Source organism: Arachis hypogaea, chromosome 2 (assembly GCF_003086295.3).
Source record: "Arachis hypogaea cultivar Tifrunner chromosome 2, arahy.Tifrunner.gnm2.J5K5, whole genome shotgun sequence".
In the NCBI taxonomy this organism is placed as follows: Eukaryota; Viridiplantae; Streptophyta; class Magnoliopsida; order Fabales; family Fabaceae; genus Arachis; species Arachis hypogaea.
In genome coordinates this window covers 102,507,877-102,530,385 of record NC_092037.1, presented here as the reverse complement: position 1 = coordinate 102,530,385, position 22,509 = coordinate 102,507,877, and the positions used below count along the sequence as shown (strand labels likewise).

General features: G+C 27.3%; 3 protein-coding genes across 3 annotated transcripts; all 3 read right to left on the bottom strand.

The window, feature by feature from the left end:
• Positions 1-4,201: 4,201 nt before the first annotated feature.
• LOC112759698 (protein fluG-like) lies at positions 4,202-9,640 on the bottom strand. The gene is made up of 18 exons (XM_072207298.1): positions 9,354-9,640; positions 8,577-8,828; positions 8,406-8,472; positions 8,208-8,324; positions 8,024-8,129; positions 7,772-7,928; positions 7,586-7,681; positions 7,437-7,485; positions 7,077-7,345; positions 6,807-6,979; positions 6,594-6,714; positions 6,453-6,505; positions 6,235-6,364; positions 5,964-6,109; positions 5,662-5,850; positions 5,131-5,363; positions 4,869-5,005; positions 4,202-4,501 (listed from the first exon to the last, which is right to left on the bottom strand). Exons 1-18 carry the CDS (start codon positions 9,513-9,515, stop codon positions 4,439-4,441), a joined length of 2,520 nt encoding a protein of 839 aa, XP_072063399.1. The 5' UTR covers positions 9,516-9,640; the 3' UTR covers positions 4,202-4,438.
• A 7,333-nt stretch (positions 9,641-16,973) lies between these two features.
• On the bottom strand, positions 16,974-18,408 carry LOC112759682 (thaumatin-like protein 1b). Its single transcript, XM_072222286.1, has 2 exons — positions 18,201-18,408; positions 16,974-17,861 (listed from the first exon to the last, which is right to left on the bottom strand). The coding sequence occupies exons 1-2, from the start codon at positions 18,340-18,342 to the stop codon at positions 17,185-17,187; spliced, it is 819 nt and encodes a 272-aa protein (XP_072078387.1). The 5' UTR covers positions 18,343-18,408; the 3' UTR covers positions 16,974-17,184.
• A 1,727-nt stretch (positions 18,409-20,135) lies between these two features.
• On the bottom strand, positions 20,136-22,373 carry LOC112759666 (thaumatin-like protein 1b). The gene is made up of 2 exons (XM_025808061.2): positions 22,174-22,373; positions 20,136-20,992 (listed from the first exon to the last, which is right to left on the bottom strand). The coding sequence occupies exons 1-2, from the start codon at positions 22,223-22,225 to the stop codon at positions 20,319-20,321; spliced, it is 726 nt and encodes a 241-aa protein (XP_025663846.1). The 5' UTR covers positions 22,226-22,373; the 3' UTR covers positions 20,136-20,318.
• Positions 22,374-22,509: the final 136 nt, after the last annotated feature.

The window sequence follows — 22,509 nt, the reverse complement described above, 5'->3', positions numbered from 1 at the left end:
AGAATAATCCGATCCTAAGCATAAACTACTACTGCTTTCAGCAGTTTTTACCTTATTCCTTTTGAACATAAATTGCTATAGTCAATAGCGGTTTATGTACATTGCCCCTCCTTCAGAAATCACTACAAGTTATAATAGTTTTTTGCCAGCTCGATTTCAACGTAAATTACGATTATTAGTAGCAGATTACATTCAGTTTAAATCCGTTGATGTATGTAATAATTTTTATAGTTATACAAAAGTAACAAATAAATATGTAGTTTCAGAAAATTATAATTTAATAAAATTGATTTTTAATTATTTTAATTAAGTAATTTGTCCTAAAATAATTATAGTACTTAATTAATCCAATCTCATACTATTGGGTAAAAAATATTCTCCATAATATTCTTTTGCAGCGTAGTACCTCTTAATATTAAGTTAAGTTTGATTTTTAAGGTAATGATGAAAGTACAAAATATATTGTCATGTTCATACAATGAACACACATGAGATAATTTGTGCACACATAAGTCAGGTGGTCCTAAATTTCCAAAGTTTGATATAGTCAACTGAATCCAATCCAAGATTTTGTCCATGTCTTAATTTTGTTACTTTATTTATTTTATCTCTGTATTTTGTTCCTCAAAATCTTGGAATACATACTAATACAGTAGCTTAAAGAAAAATATAATATTTGAATTATGAAATATATAGGAGTTTAATTGATTCCAAATACTCTTGTAGGGTCAAAATAAAAAAAAAGTACATTATCTACAAAGCATGACAGAGATTTACTAACCAATAAAATTAAAACATTAGAGGTTTCTTTTACATATGTATAATCTATAGTCTGTTGGAGCCTTTAACTTGGATAATATGATCATTTTTTTTTATTTCAGTTGACATTTACACTATTCATTAGTAATTAATTCCAATCTCATGTCCAATAATATTTTATTAGTTTTGAAGAAGTTTGAACATAAAATTTATTATTTATTTCCGGACATAAAAAATGGACATCCGATGGGTAACAGAAAGTAATAGAAGGTGTGACAGTTTCGATAATATATGAAGTATTCAACTATCATACGAAATATATAGATTGAAGTATGGAACTATTTTTGTTTTCTTTTTTAAGTAAAACATTTGTTTTTATTAAATTAAAAGACAGTTTTGAAGGAAGTTTTTTCTTATAATCTTTAGAAACTTTTTTTGGGAGTGAGGAATAATTTATACCAAGAAAGAAGGGATTTTTTTTCAGGAATAAAAAAATTTATATTTTTCCAAACATTATTTTTAACTTTAATTTCCTAAATACGATTTTTTGTTTAGAGCAAGTTTGTCGCACTCTGGGCAAACTCTATAAAAATTATAGAGTTCGATTTACCCGGACAAATTCTCTTTAATTTTTTTGAATCCGGCGTTTTTAATCCATTTTAATCTATTATCATTATCTCTAAATAGTATATAGATCTACAAACAGTATACAGGAGTATACAAAAATATATAAACAACAAGCATGACTTCTTCAAATATTTTTTTAATTATAAATTAAAAAAATAAGTCATATTTAAAGACAAACTCTATAATTTTTATAGAGTTCGTCGGAAGTACGGCCAACTTGCTCAAAAAAATCGTATTTAAAGAATTAAAATTTAAAAATAGTGTTTGAGAAAATATGATTTTTTTTATTTCTGAAAAAATCCCAAGAAAGAATGTAAACAAAAACACACACCTTTTTTTTTTCTAGAGAAATTAAAATTATTGTAAAATAATTAAAAACTCTTATTTCTAGCTTTAGAGGGACCACTCGTTGGTATTTCAACATTTTTTGTTTATCAAAAATTGACATCAAGACTAGTTATAGCATGTGTCCATGCATTAATCTTCAACATTAAGAACGTTAGTATTATTGGTTATTCTCTTTTGAAAACTAAAGTTATCAATAAAATATCAGCCATATATATACTCGAGTTTCGCAATTGCATTATAATAATATTTACCATGCATATATATACACCGACAATAAAATGTTTTTGGGCCATATTTCGTGCTAACTTTTTGACGTCCAATTTTCAATATTTCTATGTTTAAGAAATATTTAATAAATGAAATTTTTTATTTTAGTATTAATTCTCTAAAAAATAATTAAAGAATAAATATAGAGAAAATATTTTTAATTAATAAATACTAATTAATTTCTTCATCATAAAATTAACTTTTTAATCATTATTTTATAGAAAACTTATAATTTAAAATCTATAATAAAAAATAATTGTAACTCCTTTTTTGTTTGAATTTCTGTACTTCTCTATTTGTTGAATTTTTTAAGCACGTGGACATATATGAATTTGGGGGTAGGAATATAAGGAAGACAAATGGAAGTGGCCAATTTTAGCTTTGCCAATGGCTCTCATCATATTCATATTATTCATATATATATTTTTTATGGCCATAATTTTGTGAAAGCTCAGTCCCACATTCATCATCTTCTTATGATGACTAATTATTGATTTTATTATATTATATTCCTTGATATGTCGGTAAATATTATTATTACTTTAATTTTAACAAGGCTTAGAGATAGTGACATTTAAAAGAAGGAGCAAAGTTTAGAGAAAGTGACATTAGTTAACTAATCAAAGTAACTTTTGTTTGGTAAAATTCCTAAAATTAAATATATATAAAAGTATGGAACTTTTTTTTTATCTTTGATATAATCAGGAAAATTTAGTGAAAACATAAACATATGATGTGTGTTGTGAATAAAAATAATATAAATGCTAAAAAATGAATTTTTTATGCCTTTCCCAAATCTAAAAAGCCTAAATTAAACTAAACAAAATTGTTTGTGATCTAGTTCTTCATTTATCATAAATTTATTTTTGAAAAAGCTTTTAAATTGGGAACAAAAACTACTTATGTAGTTTCCCAAAAATGCTCTTCTTAACCATTTTTGGGGATGAAGAGAATTTCTTTTTTATTTTTATATAAATTATTTCAAACATTTTGTTATTTGATGGTTATCTCTTTATTTGTCTTTATATTATTCGTCACAAAAGATTCCCTTGATGAAACTTCCACTATAAAACACAGCAATTTGATTAACACATTGTCTAATTGTCTTATTCTAATATATAATATGTAAGTTAAGGATTAGCATCCATCTCTCCAACACTCAATTAAAGTTTTGTTCATATAGATAGAAAAAAAAGTAACATTATTTTTTATAAAATAAAGTTAAATATGCTAGTATAGAAAATGAAAAGAGTATGTAGATGTCAACCTATTTATTAATAAAATACATATTATGTGTAAGACCCACTAAATGTTTAAGTGTTGAGGTCTCACTTTCTCACTTTTAGAGAAGCCTTATCTATCCCCTATAAATTAATATGGTTGGAGACATAGTTTTGAGTTTTCAGATGATGTCTAATGGAGTTTCCAATTCTCAAGATGTGACCTTAACCACACAAAATCTAGAGAGAAATGATGAAAGTGCAAAGCATATAATAAGCATCCATGTATTACATTTTTTTTCTTTGTTCAAGTACATTTTTTTTCTCGTGTATGGGCTCCGCAAGCAGAATTATGTGAAGAAAAATAATCGGCCCAATTAGGTATCCCAAAACAGATACAAACCAAAAAGTTTATCCAAAAAACTGAAAAAAAAACTAACCAAAATCATATTATAAGCCCAATTGGATTGTAGAATACCATATTTTGTGTGTTTATTTTAGGATAAATTTAAAATTTCAATCTTTACATGAAAATTGTTAGTTAAAAATTGTTAAATAATTTAGAATCTCGCTAGGCAGTCGATAGAATATTTGTACAATATATATAATGGGCTATTTATTTGACTCAATATGAATTAAAAAATAAACATCTAAAATAAAATACTACTAATTTCTCAAACACAATACATCCATACTATCCAGAATAACCATCGGATACCAGAAATAATAATCTAATATTCTACTGAATCGAACATCTCTAAATTTTCTTTGTACACATTATACAGATACTCTATTAGCTCCCTATACTTTCTCAATAATTTAATATATTTGACTAAATTATTATTTAACATTCCTTATTTATTAACTTTACATAAAAATATCTCCAGGTAAATATTTACCTTTATTTTATCTCATACACTAAATTGACCTACACTACTTTTGAAAAAGAAAACGAAAATCGTATTGTCCAAAAAAGAACGAGAACAAATAATAATACATTTCATTAAAAATATGAGTTCATTCATTCCAATCAAGATTACTTAAATATGAGTTGACAAATGAAATTATTACATTATATATTATAAGCATAACGACGAGCTCTATATATTAAGGATAACTTATTAGATAACCACGAGATAAACTAAATACTATGAACAAGACTAAGCAACCAAAATCTAAATCTAAATCATAACAAACATAAATTGTTATCCATTGCTTCAGTAGATGTGTATGAGTTTCTTGTAAGCATCTTTGTTGTTTGAGTAATGATCAATTTCAGCCTGCATATCATAAATTCACAAAATAAGTATCAAAAATTTTGTCGCTCCGAATTACTTACTCCGTTTCAAAATAAATGTTGCTCCGACCAAATTGATATATTGAAAAATCAATTTATTTGAATATAATTACATCGAAATAATTCAATTTTTCAATATATATATTTGGTCAGAGCGACATTCATTTTGAAAGTGAATAATCTAGAATTATGCAAGTCATACACATGGTGAAAACTCAGGTGCAGTCAATTTCACGTGAAGTTGATAACTGAGAGCCGTTAGATGATTTGACTAGATTTTCATCTAACGGCTCTCGACTATCAACTTCACGTGAAGTCGACTGCAGCTGGGTTTCCACCCATACACATACCTTTCGGACCGCTTTTATGGCAACCATCAAATTTTCGCCGATAAACTCCTTAAGCAAGTCATCCTTATGAAGAGCTTCCAAGGATTCAGAGAGTGATGTTGGCAATCTCTGAAGCTTTTCTGGATTTGGAATTGTATCTGTTTCATAAATGAAAATAACAACTTCATTATTTCCTATGAACTTTATACAAAATTGCAAACTGTTTGAAAAATCATATAAACTCTTATGTGTTGATACAAACAAGTACTATTCATGATCTTACCAACAGGTTCAGGAAGCGGAAGATGCCGGCGAAGACCGTCTATGCCGGCGGCAATTATGGCAGCCAATCCCAAGTGTGGATTTGCAGAGCCATCAAATGATTTCATCTCAAAGTTGCTTACAAGGCCATCAGGAGTTCCGGGCGGAGACGCGGCTCGCAATGGAGCTTCCTTATTGTCATTCCCCCAGCACAAGTATGCGCCGCTCCACGTGTTCGGTTGTAACCGATCATAACTGAAAAAACCAAGAACAATCTAAGACAGGTGAAAACTCACATGCGGTTGTCATGATGTAAAATTGATAGTTGACAACCGTTAGATAATAAATAGTTCTCAAATATCAACTCACATAAAGACAACTGCATACGAGTTTCCACTTCTAAAAAAATTCGAGTTTAATTTATATACATAGTACTGTACAGACATCTAATTAGGTATTGTCACACAGACAAAAGTCGCGACGCGACTTTTGCTTATGTATTAGTACCTGATTGGATGTCATTAACAAACTTGGTTTAAATGGGAAGAGCAACCTGTTAGGAATTGGAGCTACAAATGCCAGAATAGAAGGAAGATGATGCAAAACTCCAGCCATAAATTCTTTCCCTGTTGTTGATATGCCGTGCTTCGACGATTCATCCTTCGCCATAAACACATTTTTCCCATTTTGCCATAAGCTAAGATGCACATGGGATCCAGAACCCAAATCATCTAGCTTATACCTTCAATATAGACAAGAAAAACACATGTAATACACACTTTCAAATTGTTTCTTGAGACTCAAGTAAGATAGCAGTGTCTTAAAAAAGAAGAAGAATGATGAAACTTGGCTTACTTTGGTGCAAAAGTCGCGAGAAGGCCGTGCTTTCTTGCTATTGCACGGACAGCTTCGCGCGCGTAAATTAAGTTGTCAGCAGCTTTATTGCAAGTGGTGTATCCCAAAGCAATTTCAAATTGACCATTTCCAGCTTCAGCATGTAACTACAATTTTATAGAACAGAAAGGCTTGAAACTAGTCCTCAGAATATAGAGCTTTTCTAGAAAAATCAGATGATTTTCGAATAAAATCAAGCGAAGCTGTTACCATGTTATAGATTATTTCTTACCTGCTCTACTGAAATCCCCAAGGAATGAATAGCAGCAGAAATTTCGCGAAATATCTGGGAAGCAGCGTCGAATGCTGACGATGAGCAGTAATGACTCGAGTCAAATGGTAACCATTCTTCATTCCCTTCCCTGAATATAATTACACCTTTTTTTTTCATCTTCACATTTTAATTAATTTTCATGAAAATTTGTTCTGGTGATATGAATTATTACATACCTTGTTATGCTCTTTAAGAGATAAAACTCATTCTCAAATCCTGCTTTCATTTCCTGGAAAACACAAATCAAAATTGAACACCAAAGTACTTTGGTTTAAAGATATGAATTCGAATATCAGAATTTCGCAATCGCGACATACCAAGTTAAATTCGTCTTTCAGAATCTTCGAAACTCGTCTTAAGGCCTCTCTCGGGCAATATTCCCAGGCCGTTCCGGCTTTGATTTGCATATCACATAAAACCATTTCTTCATGCTCGCTCCTATCATCACATAAAAGAGTTGAATTACTTGCACCACAGGTTACTATAATGTAAGATGATAAAAAAATCAGCTTAAGAAAGATTATAAGTACCATGGAATTCTTAATTTAGTAGACAAATCAGGCATTAATCTTATTTCACCAACTGCAGTTAGACCTGACCCTTCAGCAGGTGCATCCATAAAAGAAACCATAGACATAATACAACGCGCTAAACCAACTCCATTCTTCGAAACAGCATCATCGAAACGCTTTTTAGGAACAACCTGAAACAAAATTTGACACCATATCAGGAATTCTAATAGCAGCTCATGTCATGATTCATGAATAACTGAAATTTGCTTTGATGGAACTTAAACTCACCCTGCATCTATGCTGCCCTGAACCATCAACGAATATGATACGAACCAGTGACGAATCAGACTCTAAGCTACTACTACTAGTATTCAACTTAGAAACCACATTGTATTCTGAACTAGCTAAACTATTAGTTGGACTAATCTTGTAAAATCGAATCGCATTTCGTGCAAATATATCTTTAGCAGCTTCCACAGCCTCAGGAATTGAGAGATCACCATCAATGCACGCGTCGCGCAGAACAGCGAAAACAACTTCACGAGACCACTTTGCACCTATGTTGCAAAATATTATTTCAACCACTTAATCTTACACTACAGAATATAAATTCTTCAAATTCAGGCATAGGAAAAGATGTTAACTAACCTAAGTAAAAGGTTTCTGGAAATGCATAGCCATCAGTGCTGAACATAACCTGCAATCCAAAAACTTAGTCTTGTGACACATTGAATTTCATGTCCTAAAGTTAAATAAATCATGATCTTGAAGTATAACAATATTCTTATTCTTGTCACCTTATTAATTGGAGCTAGCTCTAATAGCTCTTTCACTGAAGATATCATGCCATGTACACTAAGCTTTGGAATCGCCAACCCGAAATCAAGGTAAATCTGCAAAACAAGATTGTTATATCTAAATTTGAATCTGAAATACATATTCAGACTTACTAACATAATTCAACGAGTTGAGAAAAGGTTTGCCTGTGAGTAAACCGAAGCGAGATACGACGCTTCCCTTGAGAACGGATAGGATGCGTGTAAGATGACTATCCGAGACTTCAAGAATCTCTTGTCTTCAAGGACTGCACGTAGGTGAAGAGGATTGGACAGTCGCATATCCAAATCTTTATCCCCAAAACTAGTTAAGCAGACCAAAAATTTAGTACCAACAAATAATTTTCTGAAAGCTTTTCAGCTTTAGAAGTATACTAATTGCTAAAAGCCATGGATTACCCTGTGTGTATCTGCATTGGCAAGTCATAGGATTGAGCAACTTCTAGACTTTGCAAGAAGATATAATCGACGAAATTTTTGTTAGCTACGCGAACAGGCTTCCCAGCTAAAAAGTACAGAATATGGTTGATTAAGAACATACCAAAACAGAACATATTATAACCAATCTGCATACTCCACTAACCACTTAAATCCTGTTCGAGACCCTCTTCGGCCTCTATTGCTGTCACATTTGGATTGATTTCCAGGCCACTTCGGTATGCAGCTATGCTTTTGAATCCAAAGATCTCACCAGCAACTGTAACCATGCTGTTAAGGATCATAACTAAAACATTGGATGTGTTTATATACAGAAAGATTTATTTACATATAAAAGGATATGATTTCAACTTTGAGACAAATGCTTTTGTAAATGAATCCAATGTCCAAGAAGATCCATCTGTTAAACCCTTTAAGAGCACGAGATACAAATATTAGATAGAAATTCAAGAACATATAGCAGAATTCAGAAAATGTGAAATAGAACTATTAGAACTATCTACAAGTATCTTACTTCATCAAGGATTTCCTCGGCGACTCGTTCGATTCTTAAGATTCTACCAACAACAGGGGTAAAACTCCTATGCCATTCAAGATCATGCTTCTTGTCAAATTTTAGTCCATCATCAATGAGTAAGGTAGAGATTCCTGCGGCTTTGAAGCACGATGTGCTGATCGATTGTAATCCGGAGACTCTCCGGTGTTCTTCAATAGCTTCCAAAGATGACTCGGATCCATAGAGCTCAGCAATGTCTCTTAAACTTCTCTGATATTACATAATAATCTATTGTCAACAAATCATATCTTCTGTTCAAAATTACTGTCACTTTAACTAAATTAGTATATTGAAAAATCAATGTATCTAGACACAATTTCATCCTTATACATTCAGCTTCCAAGTGCTTATTATACATTTTAAGCACCACATAATAAATCAATTTGACAGAAAATTCTCAAGAATCAATTCTGTTTATCAATAGAAAAAGGAAAAATTTCATTTCTTCAACTTCATATCCTGTTTATCACTCATGATGAAATTGAAATGCATAACTCAGGCAAACTAAACTTCAATTTAGTAACATTTTATCTGCTTAATAATGCTGTAATTGCAGAACTTAATCCACCTAAAAAAGTGTTAGGTGGTCCACACTATACTACTAGTTTTTATAGGTTCATAAATAGATGAAACAGAAACACTATCATCAAACATAGCATATAAAAAATCATAAGCTAAGAAATAAATGAACATTAAGAGGAGTTAATTAATAGTTATGATGATATTGATATGGACCTTGAAGGAGAGAGAGTGTGGTGAGAAAGAAACAGCATCACCATAGGCTTCAGAGAAGGCATGGATGAAGGGGAAGTTAGAATCAATGGAAACTATGTTGTGGGCATGTGCATCAACCAGCTCCACCTCTTCCACCGTTCTTCTCAACTCACTAAAATCCATTCTTATTATTTCTTCTCAATCTCACTGATCTCTTCTTCTTCTTCTTCAACTCCTATAAGATGCTGAGTAGTCAACACTTTCTTCTATTGTCTCTGACTTTTCAATATGCTGTAATAATAATGTATTATGCAATATGCTTATATATAGTGTGTCCTTTCTTTTCTTCTTTTTCTAGATAAACACAAGAAAAGTATAGGGTATCAATATACTATATGCTAATTTATTATCAATAATAATTTATTATTATATTTTAAATACATATATAAAAAAATATGTTTAGAAAATATATATATAAAGATATTTTTATTAGATATAATTATAAAAAAAATATTTTTATTAGATACATTTATAAAGACATTTCTGTTAAATACAATCATAAATAAAAATTAATAGATGTTAATAGAGATATTGTTGATAACGTAACAAAATTGTTAAATTATATATACAAATTTTAAAAAATATAAACACAAATTATATTAATTTATATGTATAAATTTTAATAAATATACATGTAAATTATATTTTTTGTATATAAAATTTTTGTAAATTTAATATAAATTATTATTAACTAAATATTGACTAAAAATAATAATATTTGTTAATTATATTATATTTTTTATTAATAACTCTCTAGTGAGATATTTGATCTTTAATAAATTATAATTATCAAATTGGTTTTTAATTTTAATTTATTAGCCAAATTTAATATATTTTAATTTTTTTAAATCATTTTACAATACAAATATATTTAGACATTTTTAAAATTTTGTATTAATTTTTATATATAATACATTTTTTTAAAATTGATTTGAAATATTATTCTAATAAATATATGATAAGGTATGGTAATAATTTATATTTTATACATAGATGGTGCTTAGAACGTGGCGGTGACTGGTGAGCTAGAAATGTTACTTCAAAGTTCAGAATTCAGATTCGATTTTTGGATCACAATGGGTTTTGGAAGTCAACAAAAGCCATCTGATATGTTAGAAGTTTGATCAAAATTAAACTTTGAAAAAGTCGATCAAAATAAATAAATAAAAATAACTACGTTTTTTTATGATTATATAAATGATCATTCAATATATTGATATGTGATTAGATGACTCTTTAAATTCAATAAATAAATAAAAGAGGTTATTTTGATAAAGATATTAAAAATATTTTTTTTAAAGATGTTTATATGTGTCATGATATTATTTGATATTTTTATTAAATTAGTTAATAATTTATTTTTTTATAAATTAAAATAAAATCAGTTTATTATAGCAACAATAATAAATCCAGTTATTTACATTATAATTATTAGATCCAATTTGATTCGATTAATTTATACAATATAAACCGAATCATGTTTAAATTTTTTAATAGAAAGATAAATATATTCCTAATTTTTATTTTAAAGAAAAAACAAAACAATGATCCAATATATTATATAAATTAATCGATTCGATCGAATATAATAATAATTAGGTTTATTATTATTGGTATAAAAAATTAATTTAAAAAATAATCAATTCATTAATATGTCCAATAATAATATAATACATAAATATTTTTTTTAAAAAAATATTTTACACATCTTTGCTATAAATAAATAAATAAAGTGACTTTAAACTTTTGGTGGTTAGATTTTGGAGTAAGAAAACAAATAGATTTGCGTGAGAATACGTGTAATGATATGGACAGATATATAACTACGAAAAAAGAATGACAAAATCAAACAAATTTAGAATTTAATATTCATAGTGGAACAATAGATTGATAGAATATGAATAAAACTGAGATCTTCTCAACTCTTCTTTTGAAAACGTTTTCGTTTCCAAGAAAAAACGAGAAGAGACTAAAATATGCTAAGAATATTGTTAAAAAAAAAGGCTCATAATGGTGGATAACTCAATATATAGTAGTTAAATGAAATAGAAAAATAAATAAATAAATGATTTTGGGTTGTGGTAAGAAATAATAAATCAACCAAATAATAAGTGGCTGCTAACTTCAACCAATTATATATTACACAAGATTTAAAGTCACACCCTAATTAAACATTATTTAAGGTCATTCCCATTTTGTCAAACTTCAACCATGGCATATACCTTAACCGCCATTAACAAATATTTCTTATTTTTTATCATATATATTAATTTAATTTTAATATATTCACAGTATAATTATAATTATTTTTTATATAATTATTTATGTAAAAAATAATTATTTTTAATAATATAACGTTATGTAATTAGATGTAGTTTTATATTGATAGTCTATCAAAATTAAATTGGGTAAAGTATATATTTTATTCTAAAAATTTGGTAAAAATTTTAAAAATACTCTTAAGCTTTATTTTGTTTCAATTTTCTTTCAAATATTTTTGATTTACATCAAATATATTCTTCAACGGCTAAATTTTTAAAAAATTTAAGACCAATATAACAATAATGCATGAAAATTATGCTTGATTTTCTTGTATTGAGGGTTATTCTTATAAAATTATTGTTAAATTGGTCTTAAATTTTTTTAAAAATTATCCGTCAAGGATATATTTGATGTAAATTAAAAATTTTTAAATTAAAATTAAAACAAAATAAAAATTAGATCTATTTTAAAAAAATTTATCAAATTTTATGAATAAAAAATATATTTTATTTAATTATATATATATATATATATATATGATAAAAAAAATGGGACAAAAATGGAGGACAATAAAATCGATACCTTCTGGACCCTTTTATTTTGGAATGGTTTTTGTTTCCAACCTGTTTTTTCTTGTTTTATTGATTTATTTTGGTTGAAAAGAGACAATACAAAAGAGCAAGAGAAAACAGATAACAAACAATCATATTTTCTTCTGCCCTGTGGAGTGTGGACCATAATCCATAATAATTCTCCTAATAAATAATTAACATTGCGTGTCACCGTTTCTATGATAACCTTAAATAATAATATAAAAATATGTCCTTTTCTAATTCCATCTGTAAATATTTAAAATAATTAAAGAATATCCATAAGTGTTCTTATTTTGTTTATTTGGCTTGGACATAGCAACTAACAAGTGTTAGTTATTGTAATTCATCACCTAAGATGGAATAATTGGTTATTTTTTTATTTAAATAAATATTAGAAATTTAAATTTATTTTAATTAATGATAAATTTTTAAATTAAATTTAAATTTTTGATGGATTAATTTTTAATCTATTAAATTAAAAAATATCATAAATAACTAAAATAAATAAAATAGATTATAATAATTAATAAACAAATTAAAAACAAAACCTTAAACACATAATTACTTGAATGATAGTACAATCAATTATATTACATGTATATTAAATCAGTTATTATAATTAGTTATTAGTATAAAATATATATTAAAATATAATACACATTAAAAATAAATTAAATTATATATATTTATACATAAATATATTAATAGTTAGTTTTATTGTATAAATAATCTTTTTATATTATAATATGCATGTAAATTATTAAGAGGGTGTCATGTCCAGCTAATTTTTTTATATGAGGTTGACATGTGAGTTATGCTGAGTTATGGAGTATTAGAGGGATATACATTGTTGTGACGACGTTTAATTTTTGGTTTTAGTGGGAAGAAATTAGACCGTAATCCAATTTGTGTGAAGCAAAATTTTTTGTGTACTAAAATCAGACTCAAGATTCTCTGTACCGTCTGTCACGTGAAATCAGTACACAAATTAAACCTAAAATTTTCTGTACCATTTGTATTCTATTCGTCTGATTATAGTATCTTCAATCAAACAATTCAATTTATCTTGTGTAATTTTTAAGTAAAATATCATATACTTCCGTAATTCTAATATACATTAACCTTCTCTCCATATTAAAATTAAAAAGTTCGTCATGTCCCGTGATGAAAATGTACTGTGATAGTAACTTATTGCTCTGAGCCAATCTGTGTTTTATCTGGAACACTCAAAACAATTATTGCAACCTGCAACCTATACATTAAGGTGTCCCTACTATACTCTATCTCCATTCTTCTTTCTTCCGACAAATTAATTAGATGGACACCACATTTTTTTTTTGGTATATTAATATGCCTCATAGAACTTATAATTTTTTCTACTAATATATACTCTTAAAATAATCAACACGAAATTAATTTTTATAAGAAAAGAAAATTAGTATAATGTATTAATATTGGTTATTAGTGAGATTTATGTGTATGCAGTAATAACAACTTTTTGCAATTTGCAAAATACATATGAGATCAGTGAAAAGTTTTTTGCAATATGTAAAATTGGTTTTAAAAAAAAAATACTTTTTGTCAACTACGAAAAATCTTTCTTAATCAATGGTTATTTTTTACAATCTGCAAATTATGTGTAGGTGTTAGCATGTATTTTTTTTTTTTTTTGGTAAGTTGCAAAGAAGAGATAGATTCATATATAAAGATATTTTATCTAGTTAGACTATTTTGGTAAAAAAAAATACCAATTTTAATCCATAAAAAAATTGACCTAATATAGACATACATTTTTTTCTCTTAAAGAATTATAGACATTTTTTTACTCAAACCTAAGATACAATATTTTTTTTATTTTGATATTTTTTAACCTTATAAATTAAAGACTAATCCACGATAAATTTGAGCTCTATTTAAGAGTTTGTCGCTGATTAATAAGTTGTTGCATACACAAAAGAAAATATAGGAAGATGGGTTTAACTTTTCGGGAAAAAAAATAAACAAAAGAAAAAATATCAGAAGACGTGTCATTTTAGAAGTTTGATAATTTTTCAACATATGATGATGAAATCAATAAGAATGTGTCACTTCAAGCACACTTCAATTTATGGCGAGAATTGCGCTACCTAGTTAGAATACATTGAATTACCATCTACATATATATGCATGCATGCCAAACTCAATTAAATAACAAAAATAAAAATGATCTCCACAAATTAATATAAGTACTAATAATAAAATGATAATGATGATCTTCATTACTCTCTTTCATCATTTGTTGTAAATTTTAATTTTTAAACCAAAAATGATGAAATATATGTGGAAGCTTAGATTCAGTCGTCCAATCTTTTGTATAATAACTTTTCATTGAAAAAAAAAAAAAAACTCAGGTGAATTTCACATCTATAGATTGTGCCAAATCTACTAAATGGATTATTTTAGTTCTGATAAGAATTAAAAGATTCGGAATCATATATTCTTGTGATGAGAGATACTATTTTAATTTTTTCATTTATGTCAATTCTTGTTGTCTATATATTAGTATTATATTATGAGAAATTATCATAATAAATGGAAAAAAAATAATTTATTAATCAGTAATGTTAGGAAGATAAAAAAAAAAGTTAAAGCTTATCTTATTTAACATTCATTAATCATCACAACAATTAATAAAAATTAAATAAGACAAGTTATAATTATTTTTGGCTAATTTTCATTAGTTACCAAATATTTCGTTTATTAACAAAGACTATGGATGAATATAATTAGTAGCTAACTCCATCATGATATATAATATATTACCTTGAAAAGTCTCATATTAATAATTAAATGGCAATAAATTAAAGTTGAAGCTAACTTAACCATATTTTAATTAACCATTGCAAATTATCCTTCATTATTATTAGGTAATAATTTTCTGACCGTTAATTCAGCACAATAGAGATTTCTTATTTTCTTTTATTTAATTAAAATAGATTCAAACAACAAAGAAAGTTAAACGCACTACACATAAGAAGATTATGTGAGGAGAAAAAGTCTTTGTAATAAGCACAAACGAGTGACAAGATCAAAGGATAAAACTTGCCATATGTGTCAAGTAATTACATCTGGCGTTTTTCAATTTTCATAATAAAATAAAATCACGTCCTTTTACTAGTAAAATAAATTTGTTCTTTAATTTGGTCGTTCAATCAAGACTAAACTACATACCATGGGTTACATTTTGTGGTTCCATTATTAGTAATTCTTTGAAATATCTAAAAATAAAAATGCATCATTGTTCTTTATTATATAGCATCTCATTTATTAGTAATATTATATCTCCTAAAAATTTAAGCAGATAGAAAAAAACAAATAAATAATTATATTTTTAACACGTTTTTTTATATAAGAACTTCTTTTTTCGATTTAATTTGTATAAAATTTTGCATAATTTTTTTATTTATCTTATGTTAAATTTTATTTTGGAGTTATCAATAATGAAATTCTAGATTATTAGATTATAAAAATTCTAATATTATATCATGATATCACTTCTCTTAAAAAATTAAATTAATACTAAGAGAAGGCACATAAAAAATTATAAATCTAATTACTAGAACTTTTTGTTTTGAAATTAACTCATATATGAACATTTATGCTAGACATAGATATAATCAATTATATAATAACCTAAAAATACCATATATGAGGTGGTAAAAAAAAATCTATATATTATAATTTTATTGTAGGTATAATACATAATAAAAAATATAGGGTTGTTAAACGGGTCAGTACGTCGATTCATTTAGACGCATGACCCGCTTAAGTTCACGAGTTAAATAAGTTGGCCCGTTTAAACTTGTTTTATTCATTGTCTATAATTTCTCAATTCAATAAATTAAACGGACCAACCTGTTTATTCTTTTATTTTATTTTTTAAAAAATATTTTAACAAAAAAATATTATTTTTAAATAAAAAATTTTCAACAAATTGCTTTTTTATCGACGGGTTGGGTTTTCAATTCGATCATGAAAAATATTTTCCAGCCATATTTTTTTGAAAAAATTAAAAAAATTAAGTAAATCGTTTATTTAATCCGTCATTTTTTGAGTTAATTGAGTTCAGTCTTTTAACTCAAAATTTAAATAGATATAATTTTAGAAATAAAAGTGGGTTCGTTTTAATAGATAAATAAATTGATTTGACAAATTTGATCTATTTTAACAGTCTTAATAAGATATAATAATATCATAAATTTGATTTATGTAGCCAATTTTTTTTAATGAGATAAGATTTTATTGTTGTTGTCTAATTCATGACAATTTATTTTCATACACTAAAATATTTACTTATTACGTTTTTTGTACCTACCGTTGGTGATTCCAGTCATATATATACTTTTTTGGTGAGGTATATATATCAGTCAATATATTTATGAGAGAGTAATAATTAAGGACCATAAATTAAAGAAGAAGCACCCCAAGTCTAAAATAGACGTATATCATGTCACCATTATGATTGAAAAACAAAAAATGATTTGTATTTTATATATATTTCATTAACTATATATCATTTCGATTTTGGAATCAACTATATAACTTTGATAATGAATTACTACTGACTAGCATACAAAAATCCTAATAAAGACAACATAAATAATAAATACGTTACATGTTCATTTATACAATATTGAAAGAGTACGTAATACTTAAGTTAGTATCATCACATAAACCAAACAAGGTATAACACTATAATAAGATTTTATTATTATTGGAAATCACTATATATATTATTAATACAATGCAATCACAAAGGGATGTGATGATTATTAGTAGTATTATTTTTTTTTATCCTGTATAATAATTGTGTGCAGTTATTTTTTGTCAAGTATAACTAAGGCACAACAATTAGTTATTAAGATCTATCCCTTTCTAGCTACTCAAAGCTATAATATTTAAGGACAGAATGTAATGGTATAATTAGGCTTTCCAGAGCAAGTGAAAGTGCTCCTAAGATCATCATAAGCATAGCTATAAGCATCAGGACACTGTTGTTTGAAGAATTTAGAGTAGTTTGTTGGAGGGCAAGTTTTTTCAGTGTTGTGACTACCAGTGCAACAATACTCAGGTTTGCCAAAAGCTACACAAGCACTCTTGCAACCGACAACGTTTCCATTCGAGCCTTTCACTTGCAATTCACTCGGGCAAGCCCGGTTAATATTGGTCGGGCAACTCGAGGTCTTGCAAGTGCCTCTACCGCCTTGAGTGCTAACCGAAAGAGGTAGGTTAAATCCGTCCACATTACTAACATCGTAGAAGTCTTGTCCACCATTAGATGCTACAGTAATTTCTACTAGGGTTGCCGGTGTGGCTCCACCATTGCCATTACACGCGACTTGACCAGTACCACAGTCACCAGTGGCGCAAGTGAACCTTCCGCCGTTGTTGGAGCAACCAGTTCTACCCCAGAACCTACCAGACCATGAAGATGGAAGGTTCAAAGAATTGGTTGCTCCAGGTGCCAATGTAAAACCAGTTTGTGACAATTGCGCCTTTTGAGAACCAGTTAGGGTTCCTGGCCATACAGTATATTGACATTTGTTCTTGAAGGTAACCCTAGCTCCTTGTGCCACTTCAAAAAAAAAAAAAACAAAATTAAGAGTCATGGTTAATTCACATTATTTAGTCATGTACATATCTATAATCTTACAATAATATTAAGAAGACAATAATATAAAATTATCTTATTTAATTTAATATCTATATATAATATTTAAAGTTATATATTTATTACATCTAATACTATGTATTTATACAAATATAAAATAAGACAATTTTAAGTTGATTTAAGCTAATTTTTATTATTTTTCAAATATTTTTGATAATCTTGATGCTTGATCATGTGATAATTAAGAGGCACTAGTAGTCTAAAAGAAAATGTGATGAAAAAATACATGAAAATTAAACATACCACAAGCAAGGAATGCAAAACCAAGGAAGAAGAGAGCAATAACACGGGTGATGATGATCGCCATTGTTGGTGAAATTGGTGATTGATTTCTTCTTGTTATGTTGCTATGGTGTATGAAGTATGTGCTAATAACAATTAACATGCCTTGCTATTTATAGTAATTGAAGGTTGAATTTTCAATTTTGAGAAATTAATTAATATAATGCCATATTGATGACTATGAGTTAGTCCATGGCTGCTGCTGACCGCAATATATATATATATATATGTATAGAAATTAATTAATATAATGCCATATTTTCTTATTTTCAACATGGTTTTCTGGAAGAAGAAATCTTCGTGTTAATCTTTTATGACGTGTTGTAAATCTTTTTTTTCTCTCTCTCTCAAGTTTCTGTTGTTAGGTTTTTCTCCAATAATAGTTTTGGTTTGACATGCATAACTGAGTTTTTTTTTTCTTTCAATGAACTCATAAATAAAACTAAAGTCCGATTTGTTCGTTGTAACTTTTAATCTTTAAATTAAAGAATGACTAGATAAAAACAAAGTAATGAATATTAAATAGTTAGAATTTATTTTATTTATTATTTATTAAATAATTAATAAATATTAAATAAAATAATTAAGTTGTGATTAGTTTTTATTTTTTTTTGTTATTAAATATTTTCGGAAAAATAAGAGCAAATTAAAAGAGATTTCCTTTTTAAGACAATACATATTACATACACGTTACCACTTTTCCCGTAAATCTAGTTAAAAAATCTGGAGAAAACGTGACTACGTTCACAAGAGTAGATCAAGAACTATTAAAGAAAAAAACAACAACAACAAAAAGAGATAAAGACTCGTGAAGATAGGAGTTTCCGCGTATTATATTTTTTGAGCAGGAGGATGCTCACGTAAAGACACATCTAAAACATTTTTTATAAAGATACTTATGTCTCGTATTATTATTAGATATATTAATGAATTAGTTATTTTTAAAATTTTTAATAAATTAAAATAAAATTAATTTTTTATAATAATAATAATAAACTCAATTATTATTAGATTCGATCGAACCGATTAATTTTGTTGGATTATGTTTTTTTTTTATTTTTTTAAAACAAAAATCAATGATATATTTGTCTTTTTTATCAAAAAATTTAAACATAATTCGATTGTGTAAATTAATCGGATTAAATCGAATCTAATAATTATAATGTGAATAATTGAGTTTATTATTGTTACTATAATAAACTGATTTTATTCTGGTTTATTAAAAAAAAATTATTAACTAATTTAAAAAAAATGTCTAATAATATCATGATACATATAAACCTCTTTAAAAAAAATTTTAGTGTCTTTATCGAAATTGTCTTATTTTGAGAAACCAAAAAATTGGAAGAATTCGCATATTACTAATAAGAACACAAAGTATACAACGTATTAGATTATTAAAAAATACAAATATCATTTGCACCTTAAAATTAATTATTATATATTTGTATATAAATATATTTATAAATATTTTAATATATATTTTATTTTAATGACTGGTTTTTTTTTTTTTGGTGACTAATGACTGGTTTAGTATACATCTATCATGATATTATTAAAATTTTAGAAATTCAATTGTAAATAAATAAAGCCCCAACAAATATCTAAACCATGCATGTTATAGTCCAAGTAATTTAAAATAATTGATATAGGTTACTCTGCACGAACGACTTGTCGTTTATTTTTGGAATTAACTATGAATTGAGACACTGCTAATTAAACTATAAAGTATAAACCCCCTCAACCTTGGATATGCCGGTAATTATTAATTAAAAAAAAAACTACAAGTAGTATATGGACGAGATAAGTAAATTTGCAATAGGTGGTTATGTGAGTAATAAAAAGAACAAAATTATTTGCTATATGCGAAACTTTGCTGTTGAAAAATCATATATATATAGAAGAAGAAAAATTATATATCTTTTATTACATTTCATGACAAACACTATAACAATGCCATATATATAGCATGTGCTATGAATCTATTTATGCATTGATATATGCACTTATTTTTTCATAGCAAAATTATTGATTAATTAATATTAATGCCATATATATAATGTATGCATTAATTTAAGTTCATGGACAGAAGTTGATAGCATAATTAGGGCTTCCTGAACAAGTGAAAGTTCCTCTTTTGTCATCATAAGCATAGCTATAAGCATTAGGGCACTGGTTGCTAAAGAATTCGGAGTAGTTTGTCGCCGGACAAGTCGCCGGTGTGTTGTGATCGCCGGTGCAACAATACTCAGGAGTGCCAAATTCCACGCAAGCACTCTTGCAACCAATAACGCTTCCATCAGATCCCTTAAATTGCAATGCGGCCGGACAAGCAGCATTAATGTTAGCTGGACAACTCGCGACGTTACAGGTACCAGATCCACCCTGCGGGGTAATTGAAGAGGGAACATTGAATCCGTCAACGTTGCTAACATCATAGAAGTCTTGTCCACCGTTAGATGCAATGGTAAATTCCATTAGAGATGCTGGTGTGGCTTCGCCGGCTCCACTGCATTCAAGGTGGTTGCCACAGTCTGCAGTAGCACAAGAGAATACTCCGTTATTGTTGGAGCATCCTGTTCTAGCCCAAAACTTCCCGGACCATGGTGCTGGGACATCAACTGTTTTGGATTGGCCACTTGGCAATTCAAAACCGGTTGTTGATAGTTGAGCACTATTGGCATTGGCTTGTGATCCTGGCCACACTGTGTATGAACACTTGTTTGTAAGGGTTATTTGAGCTCCATGAGCAACTGAAAAAACAAATTATGTCAAGTTAATATTCATATATATCTGAATAAATAATATTATAGAAGATTTAATGCGAATAATGTCAATATTGGGTTTGATAATAATAATAATAATAATAATAATAATAATAATAATAATAATAATAATAATAATAATAATAATAATAATAATAATGTAATATATTCATAAAGATATATATTCGAAATTATTATTAGAAGAAATTAAATGATTGTCCAATGAATTATTATTTTGAAAAAGTCAGATGAACTTAAAAATATAATAAATTTTGGATGGATGTAGGATTCAATGCAATAAGTAATCTACTTTCAAGTTAAAATAAATAAATAAATGATTTAAGGATTAAGTACGATTTTGATTCTTAAGATATAGGTTAAAAAAAATTTTCGTCTCTAACTTTTTTTTTGCATATAAAATCGTTCCTAAGGTTTAAAACCAAGTTTTAAATTCATCTCTTTAACTTAAATATTAAAATTTTGGACTAAATTATCCATAATAAAAAAATTATAAAATAAAAAAAATAAAAAAAAGAGAGTGTTTCTGCTTCTGCGAAGGGAGAAGAGAAGAAATAAAGGGAGAAGGGAAGAAGAAGAAGAAACTGTCCATGATCAACTTCTGCTGCCACTTCTGCCACTACTTTCGTATGATTTTGATCCTTAAGGTAAGGACGATTTTGAAATCAAATTAAACCTTAGGAACGATTTTGTATGCAAAAAAAGATTGAGAACGAAAAAATTTTCGATCTATATTTTAGAGACCAAAATTGCATTTAACCCATAATTTAACTAGTCTGCCACAATATACATATATACTGCCATCCATCATTAACATCATGGATATAAAAATATTATTCTATATATAAAAATGAAGGTGGGATAACTTATAAGACACTACTACTCCAAATAAAATGTGATAACTAGAGAAATTATAAGAAAAATGGAAATGTTTGGTAAAAATTAAAAGCTGGCAAAATTTATTATTTTAAATTTTATTTAATGTATCATGTAATAACTAAATATTAAATAAAGTAAATTTGAATTGTCTAAACTTATTGTTTTTTGTTTTCCAAGTATGACGGCAAGACAAAATAAAAAATAAATTAAATAAAAGGAGATAAAATATGGAAGTTATTAATTAAGGTGGTTTGAATTTGATGAAAATATACCACAAAGGAAGAATGCAAAGCTTAGGGAGAGAACAACACGAGTAATCGCCATTATTGTTGTTAGCTTAGTGATCAAGAAAATATTATGAATGTGCCATTGCCATACAATGCTTATTACTATTTATAAGCTTTGAGGTTTGATTCTTCAACTATATTCATGGTTACGTGGTGCAATTTCATTGGATTGTAATTAATACACCGTGGCTCTAATGAATTGGTCCATATGGGGCTGCTATATATATGTAGAAATGTCCTTATGCCGTGATATACGGTGCAGATTTTTCTTGTTTTCTAACATAATTTTCTGAATCAGACAAATTAAAAGAACATTATGAA

Excerpts from the sequence above, each read along its gene's own strand:
- LOC112759698 (XM_072207298.1), bottom strand. The coding sequence starts at position 9,515 with ATGGATTTTAGTGAGTTGAGAAGAACGGTGGAAGAGGTGGAGCTGGTT. Across the intron at positions 7,929-8,023 it reads CCAATGCAGATACACACAGG|TTTTGGGGATAAAGATTTGG; the intron begins GTAATCCATGGC and ends CTGCTTAACTAG. Across the intron at positions 6,365-6,452 it reads CTCTTAAAGAGCATAACAAG|GGAAGGGAATGAAGAATGGT; the intron begins GTATGTAATAAT and ends AATTATATTCAG.
- LOC112759682 (XM_072222286.1), bottom strand. The coding sequence starts at position 18,342 with ATGTTAATTGTTATTAGCACATACTTCATACACCATAGCAACATAACA. Across the intron at positions 17,862-18,200 it reads TTTTGCATTCCTTGCTTGTG|TGGCACAAGGAGCTAGGGTT; the intron begins GTATGTTTAATT and ends TTTTTTTTGAAG.
- LOC112759666 (XM_025808061.2), bottom strand. The coding sequence starts at position 22,225 with ATGGCGATTACTCGTGTTGTTCTCTCCCTAAGCTTTGCATTCTTCCTT. Across the intron at positions 20,993-22,173 it reads CTTTGCATTCTTCCTTTGTG|TTGCTCATGGAGCTCAAATA; the intron begins GTATATTTTCAT and ends TTGTTTTTTCAG.